This window comes from Colossoma macropomum, unplaced genomic scaffold (genome assembly GCF_904425465.1).
Source record: "Colossoma macropomum unplaced genomic scaffold, Colossoma_macropomum, whole genome shotgun sequence".
Lineage (NCBI taxonomy): Eukaryota > Metazoa > Chordata > Actinopteri > Characiformes > Serrasalmidae > Colossoma > Colossoma macropomum.
The window spans coordinates 22,932,583-22,941,391 of record NW_023494796.1 but is presented as its reverse complement, the minus strand read 5'-3'; the positions used below and the strand labels follow the sequence as shown (position 1 = coordinate 22,941,391).

General features: G+C 36.3%; 2 protein-coding genes across 5 annotated transcripts in view; both read right to left on the bottom strand.

Annotated features, from left to right (window-relative positions):
- Positions 1-907: 907 nt before the first annotated feature.
- Positions 908-5,046, bottom strand: LOC118816651 (cerebellin-1-like). The gene is made up of 5 exons (XM_036583147.1): positions 4,630-5,046; positions 4,456-4,524; positions 4,263-4,346; positions 2,308-2,439; positions 908-1,656 (listed from the first exon to the last, which is right to left on the bottom strand). The coding sequence occupies exons 1-5, from the start codon at positions 4,913-4,915 to the stop codon at positions 1,373-1,375; spliced, it is 855 nt and encodes a 284-aa protein (XP_036439040.1). The 5' UTR covers positions 4,916-5,046; the 3' UTR covers positions 908-1,372.
- A 2,979-nt stretch (positions 5,047-8,025) lies between these two features.
- Positions 8,026-8,809, bottom strand: part of LOC118816886 — a 5,832-nt gene continuing 5,048 nt past the window's right edge. For all 4 annotated transcript variants that reach the window (XM_036583489.1, XM_036583490.1, XM_036583491.1 and 1 more), the window contains one exon: positions 8,026-8,648. In XM_036583489.1, coding sequence (XP_036439382.1) covers positions 8,365-8,648 — 284 coding nt within the window. In that variant the 3' untranslated portion in view covers positions 8,026-8,364. The remainder of the gene's footprint in view (positions 8,649-8,809) is intronic.

Here is an 8,809-nt window from a genome sequence, read left to right as displayed (position 1 = left end):
AGATTTCAAACTGTGGGTCACGACCCATTAATAGGTTGCAATGTGGGTATGAGTGGGTTGCGACCTACAGTTTTAAAACCACTGTTAGCTAATGTAGAATGGCTGCAGTTACTCTATGAGAGCGGTGTCCAGTCTTATCCACACAGGGCTGGTATGGCTGCAGGTTTCCATTCCAACAAAACAGGAGCTCACCGGATTCTGCTTGTTCATTCAGTCGTCAAATAACTGGTCAGGTGTGCTCCTGCTTTGTTGTAATGACTTGCAGCCATTCTGGCACTTGGACACCCTTGCACTATAAGAATTGGTTTACAATATTTTCCCTCCCATATATATATATATATATATATATATATATATATATATATAAACAACAGTCTAAACTATATTGTTTCCACCATCACTGCCTTTGACCTATTAACCCAGCAGCTACACAAAAACTACCCTGGTCAGTGGAAATAACCTAATAAAATGACCCAGTAAATAACTTCAATCCAATATCTGAGCAGAAAAATAACTGCATCCTACACTTTTCTTACTTACCAAGAGTAAGTTCATTTCTGAGTTTGAACCTTTACTGATTGCAGAACTTCTTTGTTTCGTTGGTTCTTTTGTGGTGGAAAAGAAGTTCTTTTAGTTTTGTGTGTACATCTGTATTACTAAATAATAAGCCTTAATAATAATAAGTATGTAAGAAGACTGGGATTTTAATGGGATAAATACCTGGTTCAGGTACTTATTAAATACCTAGTATAAGTACCTGTTAAACATGTAGTATAAGTATTTGTTAAATATCAAGTATTAAATATTTCTATTTAATAATAAATTACATGTTTAAATTACATAAATTACATATTTAATAAATAAATGTGTGATCATTTTTGGTACTTGAGCTGTAAAATTCCTTGAGTTGTACAAACAAACTTTTATAAAGAAAAGTTGTCAACTTCCAGTGAGTTGCCCAAGAGTTGTCCGTGAGATTCTCAGAAAGTGACCATATATGTGCGGATACTCAGATGATGCCTCATCAGAGATAAATTCTTGACATGTTGTTTTAAAATGAATGCAAATAAAATAAAATTACTTTTGAGATTTCAGAATTAGACACATTTCCAAACCATAAATCAATTAATAACACAGACACTATCATTACACAATTGAAGAAAAAATAATTCTCACATTTATATCTATTAAAGTGGACAGCTTTGGAAGTTAAAGTATATTTAAAATACCTTTGGTAATGTCAAAATTATTTAATGATTTGTGTTGTCTCTCTGCATGTTGTTTCAGTGCTGGCTCAACACTACTAATTTTTCATTTTCATTGTTTTTTCATTGTTTTTCATTAATAACTTCAGTGGTCTAAGCTGACCTTTTTACATTGTGAAAAGCAACTGTCCGCTAAATGTATTGTGGTAATTTACATTATCAAATATCTGTGTATCGGGATACAGTTGTACATAGACCACATCTCCCACTTCCAACAGCAGAGATGCTCCATTGGTTGTGCCCACTCTGTGGCTGGGTTGTTGACAATAACCGATAACCACATGATGTCCATTCTTAAAGAGCCGTGCTCCAACAGCGACTGAAGTACTACCATTTCCACTAATGGAGAATCTGAACATGTAGACTCCTCTGACAGGTGCTGTGAAGATGCCTGTAGCAGAAATGAGTGACACTTTGTAAGCACTTAAAAGGAGTAGACTGTCCAAAATAACAATATCTACAAATGGTTGCAGTGATTCTTCAGGTTTATTCTGGCCAAGTGAGAGTGTTCTCTAGCTGACAAACATCATCTTTAGTCTGCTAAACGTAAGTGAGTTAAAAGTCAGATCTGTAAGATGTTTTGAAAACTAAAATCTTGAGTTGTATGGTACAATTTCTCAGTACATGCAGTTACTCTCCCATTAGTTTTGTCTAAGAAAGAAGTATGAACAAGAAGGAAAAACAAGACTGAAAGTCAATGGGAACTTATTTGAATTGTCTGTAGAGTAAGAAGAATCTGCTCTGGAAGGAAATACAGTGATACTGTGCGACTAGAGCCAAATTTGTCAGTTGCGTAACCATGTATAAAATGTCCTAACAAGCAGTCAAATGTCTTATAGTGTTATTTCCTTATGCTGTCCTCTTCTGTCTTAAATATTCACCAGGAATTTCTATTCATGACAAAATGTAATAGAAAATAAAGTGTTCCTCAGTGTTTTTTGCATTTTTTTTTTAAAGAAAATAATCACATTATGGATTTTAAGGTTTTGGTAAAACATTCTTGTGTGCAGCCTGTGTTCAGTTGTGCAGTGGTGAACATTACCTGTTTCTGGATTGTAAGCTTTGCCAATGTTCACAAAGACATTAGTGTACTTCAGTGTAAAATCAGTGTTGAAGGGTCCAGTTGTTGTAACGGCTTCTTCAGTAGACAGTGATGCTGAAAAAGCTATTTTATCTGTGAATAATATTAATGATGATGAGCAAATAAGCATGGAAAATTAACCTTGCTTGCTCAATTTAGGCTGCTACAAGAAGGCAGAAGTTCGATCAGTGGTTCCCCTTTATCGTATAGTCATTGTCCAAAAGAATAGCTACTGATTTGCCAGCTTGCCTCCAAATCATTGCTCTGCATTGAGGAAAAGAGGAAAAGACAAAAAAGTTTGTTGTCACTGGTCATAAAACCAGTCAACCCCAACATCTTAATATATAAAGAAATCTGGTAGTCCCAATCAAGGCCGCGCTACATGGGCCTAGCAAGGTTGTGGTAAGGGTTAACTATGGATGGATCAATGTTTTAACCATGTTCGTTATTTTGCGTTTTGCATTGAAAAAATATTTTGTATATTTCTGAATAAACAAGGGCACACACTCTCTCCTGTAAAATATTCAAAACAACATGTTCTGTTTTGTATGAAAATAAATGTAAATATGAAGAAATACTGTAAGTGCAGCCCATAAAGAGGTTTTTTTGACATATGTGGACAAATACATATCTGTATTTGATCTTCATGTCCTGTAGTCCCTGATAATTCTATTGCCATTTTACATTTAATATTACAGCCTCAAAACTTGATTTTTACGTTTACCAGTCTAACCAGTTCTGTTGCATTGCACATCAGTTGAACAGTGTGTAGTAAACTTTCTGTAATAGAACAAAAACAATGGAAATTTGAAAACAAAAAAAGAAAGTAAGCACACCTCTGGCATCAGTAACTGGTACTGCCCCCTTTGGCAAAAACAACTTTATGTAACTACCAGTTGCCAGCTTCTGCTGTGAATTTTTTTTGCCCATTCCTCCTTGCAGAGTTATTTTAGCTGTGTAGTGTTTGAGGGGTTTCTTGCATGTACAGCCCATTTAAACTGATTTGACTTTTTGTCAAATCTGTCTTTAGCACATTGTTCCAGAAGCTCTTGCCTAGATATTCATTCACAAACTTTAGTCTTGCCTCAATGCTTTCTTTAGGCAGCACCTCCTGTGTAGGTCAGATTTGTGCATTTTTGTTCTAATGGTAGATGCATGCAGTTTGACATTAACAGGAGCAAGAGCTCCAGATCCTGTAATGAAATTTTGGTGTTATTAGAGACTGCTTTTAGCATCTTATGGTCTGTACTAGAGTTAAATTTGGTGGCGTGGCCTTGCCTGGACATGTTGGCAGTGGTTTTTAGTCTTTTCCACTTGTAGATGATCTTCTGTGGAATGATTGATCGTCAATGAAACGATTGATTACCAAAATTTTGGAAGTCTTCCTAAACCCCAGACTCATAGGCATTTACTACCTTATTTCTGAAAGCCTCAGAGAGCTCTTTTGATCTAGGCACGACGATACTACATGCTCCAGAAACAAAGAGCAAACCAGACCAGATATCTAAGGTTTGAGTAAAACTCAGATATGATAAATAGGGATGTACTTAATATTTCCACAGAAGAAAATTGCATTTCTGCTGTTCTACAATTTCAGGTTTTCAGGATGACAGAAATGCTCATTTTAATCGTCACTTATTAAATTATATAACATTAAACAATTATTTATACATTAGCATTGTTTAAATGAAGACCAGATACATCTAGGTCCAAATGTTGAAAAAGTCTAAAATTTTCACGTTTTTAAATTGAGCGGGTTAAAGACTAAATGACTGTGTAATCGGTCTGCAATTGTTTATGCTTTACCTGTCAGTATTTCCTGGAACTTGGAACTTGGTTGTCTTGGGCCATTTAAAAAAAATTGAATGTACATTCAGCATATTCTGACATGCATACTTGAAAAAAACAGCACTTACATTCATTCTCCCTGCTCAACTCTCTCACTTGGCTCTCAGTGACATTCGATCTAATTTGTAGAGTTTTCAGCTCCAGAGCCTGACCTGAGATTCCATATAGATATTGTTAAAGAGACATTGCACACTTTTTGTGGTACAGTGTCTCTTAGATTGACACTCCAGTCATACGACATGAACAGTGTGTGTATTTTACCTTCAGTCTCTCTTTTCAGTTCCTCCACTTGTTTCTCACTGGCCTTCAGTCTGATTTCTGCTGAGAGAGCTTTAAAACAGACACAACACACCAGCTACAAACCCTGAAAGATCTAAATTTTAATCTAAATTTTAAATTAACTATAACTTAGCTCACTTAATCACTTAGCTGTACCTTCATTCTGCTTCTTCAGTTCCTCCAGCTGTTTCTCCACAGCGCTCATCTGGTTCTTTGTGTATCTCAGCTCTACACTTTGTTCTGCAAGTTTAATGCTCAGCTCTCTTAGCACTGTATGAATATCAGGCTGGCAGGGTTGTTGGTCGGAGATGGTTGCCTCAGTTCTTCGAGCTTCATTTTTGATGCTCTCTTCATCTCCGTAGTGAAGCTGATCAATGACCTCATTATCGCTCATTACCACACCACAGCACAGCAACACCAGCACAGCTACAGAAGACTTCATTCTGAAACTTCTCTTCTCTTCTCTTCTCTCCACTTCTCTTTTCTCTTCTCTTCTCTTCTCTTCTCTTCTCTTCTCTTCTCTTTTCTCTTCTCTTCTCTTCTCTTCTCTTCTCTTCCCTTCTCACTGTCACTGTGCTTTCCTCTTATGTTCTAAAGTGTGGGAAGTTTCTTCTGATGAAAATATGTTGCTTGCCATATTATCAGGACGTGTTCGTGACATTTTTTAACACCTCTTACAACATACAGCTGAGTAAATATTAGAATGCGTACCAGGTTATTCTTATCTCGCAAAATGGGCTGTTCATTTTACCAGCAAGTTGTGTTGATCATGCATCCCAAATTTTTTACTTTTTAATTGATTATTCATTTTTAAAGCAATACTTATAATAAACAATATTCAAAATAAGCATTATCAAATACGTTTGAGATTTAGTGATACAGGGCACACTTGTGCTGTGCAAAAGTCAGGGACCATCATTTATGTAATATCCACTCAAAACAGCTATTAAGTTAAAGTTATTCATTTTTCAGCATCTGGCCAAAGCAGAAAAACTAAATATAATATCAAATTTTATCAAAATTTAGTGTGTCCACTCCTTGCCTTTATCACAGCTTCCATTCTATTTTTTGGTTCTCACAAAACACATTTAATGATGTTAAGGTCTGGGCTCTGTGGTGGCCAGCCCAAAATTCACCAGCAGCTTCTTTGTTTGATTTGCCAGTGTTTTTCTTTTCTCAGTAAGGGCTTCTTGATGACTTCTATGCATCCTTTCAGATTCATAGTGTTAAGTTGTCTTCTCACAGTGGAAGAATGGACTAAAACACCTGTGGATTTTTCAGATCTGAATCAAGAATGGAGCTTGATTTTTATTCCTCTCTCTCAAAGATGAAAACTTTAAGTGCTGTTTATCTAAAGGGGACAGTGTTGGTGGTCTACCAGGTCTTTCAGGTGGTTGTTAGGCATCCCATTTTCTCGGTATCTTTTAACAATTTTTGAACTGAAAATTTGATCATTTTTACACAGGTAGGCAAAGGTAGTGTTAGGACTTATTGGTATAGTGTAGGGGGCTTGCCCAGGTGGGGGAACGAACCCCAGTCTATAGCATAGAAGGCAGATGTGTTACCCACTACACTATATCAAACACGTTATTACACACTTCTCTAACCTAAGAATATCTTAGCCAGTTTGCACTGAAGTCCCAATAGTTACTGAATAATAAGCCTTAGTATGTAATAAGCCTTAGATTTCATGGTAAGTTTTGATGGAAATTGATTAAATAAAGGGTGGAATCTCACTTTAGCATAGTACTATACATGCAATAATATACAAATGTAAGAACATTTTAGAATTTTGTTTTATTTTAATCTCAGGCTGGCTTTTGATGAGTTGTATGTGGTCCATGCAGTCCATATATGGATATTAAGCTGCAAAAATTTTAATAGATTTTGTGATGTCACAAAAAAACAACACACAAACATATCCATGTGTTGAACCTACTTGTCATGAGGATATTCATTACTGAGTTGTCAAACTGGAATATTGGGTCAGACTGGATTACACTCTCACTAATGGTTCTCCGCTGGATATCCAGTGTATTACATGACTGGATTTTAAACATTGTTCCAGGAAAGGGTCTGTTATGCTGTTGAACGATTCTGTCTAACCGGCCTCAACAGCATTCACCACTGATGCCAATAGCAAGACATATTGTAGGTAAGTATGAATATCTTTGCATTTATCACTCTGCACAGCCAGAGTGACTCTTCCATTTCTCATTGACAAGTGCAGTGTGGGAGATTGTAAACTACAACTCTATAGTTCACAAATCAGTTAAGTTCTCCATACCTGATTAATTTAGCAAATATTCATCGCAGGAATATGAGTAAAGAAAGGAAGCGATGTTTATGGATTGAAAATGTAAAAATACTATTAATATAAATCTGAGAGACATAAACTATTTTCTGTTCCTTCACTTCCTTTACTCTGTAGATAACAGGTTATGAGTTAGATGTGTAGTTTCAAGCGCCCACATTTCTGTTCACTTCCCAGTCCATACAGTCCATATATGTAAACTAAGTTACAAGTACAGCTCATTTTGAATGAATTGCTTTTGTATTGTTATGAAAACAAACACATTTACATATATCTAAGTTCAGCCTGCAGCAGATTAGCTCCGCCCATTTATGCCGAAGTTATAAGGAGTGTTTCAGCATTTTCTGCTTTCTAAATGATCCACAATACAGGGCAGCCAGTCAGAACAGAGATCCTTTACATATATTGCAGTAAGAGTAACAGCCTGTTCAATTGTAAGGAATAAAGAGAGAAATCAGTAATGATCACAAATATCACAATATAGGATACACTGGTTTGCACTGGTCTATAGTTGCAATTTGGGATGCTGGAGAATATTTATCCTGTAAACAGCATGTATATTTCTGTTACTTCCACTGCAGTGCTGGACATATCCACCTAAAGTTTCTTCCAGGCATTACACTCTTAAAGGGGAGTTCCACCAGTTTTTCAAAATGTCTTTATAAATAAATAGATAAGATGCTAACACAGTCAGTCAGAGTGGTTTGATGTGAGATGCTTTGTTCTAAAGAAACTTAGAGTCAAAATCGTCCACAATTGTGGTCATAGGAACCAGACATCTGAAGAGTTCAATGCCTCTAAAAACTCCCTCACAGAGTTATTACATGCAATTTTTATGAATACTCAGCCTGATGTCTAACACATTGTTTTACAATAGTTTCTGAGAGAAGGAGAAAAAGAAACCCAACAGGCATAGTGACACTCACTTGTTCACACATGATTTTCTGAGGTAAGTCACTTGAAGAACCATTATTTTTTAGTGTGTAGGTTATGTTACATTATAGTAAACTCTTTACAGTGCAATAACCCTAAAACTAGCAATCAACACATTGGATCCTAGTTCACATTCTAGGGCACTTGTCGACTGAGGGGGCTTGGTGACTTTATCTCCACCTGAAAGAGTAAAGACTTTGCTAAATTGTCATCGGATTCAGCAACAACCATCGCTGGGATTAATAGTACTTGTAGCAGCTCTACCTGCTTTTGAAAACTGGAAAAGAGGAAATGGTTCAATCAAATCAGTTATGTTCTTGGGTATATTTGACATTACAGCCTCAAACACAACAGGACTTTATCAGTATTGCCAATGTTTTTTTTTTTTTGTGTTCTGCTTAAGCTGCTTCCATGTTGACTGTGAGTTATGTAGCCAGAAGTACAGCCTACCTTTATGTTTACAAACTTTCTGATTACAGACATTGTCTGGTTGCAGGGTCAGAACCTACTGTGGTATCTTTACAATATGTCTAGGTTATTTAATGATCTGAATTTGTATTCATAATAAAGAGAAACCTTTATGCTGAAATACATATTGAGGTGCTTGTTTCAGTGTTGGCTCTATTAACAGTCTATTATATGTCTTAGGCTGTGAAGAGCAACTGACCACTAAACGTATTGTAGTGATTAACATTATCAGATATCTGTGTCTTGGGAAACAGTTGTACATAGACCACATCTCCCACTTCCAACAGCAAAGATGCTCCATTGGTTGTGCTCACTACATGACTAGGTTGGTGACAGTAAGCAATAACCACATGACGTCCATTCTTATACAGCCGTGCTCCAACAGGAATTGAAGTACTACCCGACCCTGTAATGGAGAATCTGAACGTGTAGACTCCTCTGACAGGTGCTGTGAAGATGCCTGTAGCAGAATGAAAATCAGAGTGACATTTTATAAATACTTCAACCCAAAATGACATCTACAGTACTGTAGCTTTGTTTATTTCATTTTCAGTCAAAATGTCCAAGTGCAAGTTTTTCATTTTTTCAATGTCAGAAATGTACACTGAAGCCTCAACAACT

What these genes read in the sequence shown, in the direction of transcription:
- LOC118816651 (XM_036583147.1), bottom strand. Translation starts at nt 4,915, where the DNA reads ATGAAGTCTTCTGTAGCTGTGCTGGTGTTGCTGTGCTGTGGTGTGGTA. An exon ending in ACTGAAAAGAGAGACTGAAG is followed by an intron (nt 4,347 to 4,455) that starts GTAAAATACACA and finishes ATGGAATCTCAG; the next exon opens with GTCAGGCTCTGGAGCTGAAA. An exon ending in GTTGAGCAGGGAGAATGAAT is followed by an intron (nt 2,440 to 4,262) that starts GTAAGTGCTGTT and finishes TATTATTCACAG; the next exon opens with ATAAAATAGCTTTTTCAGCA.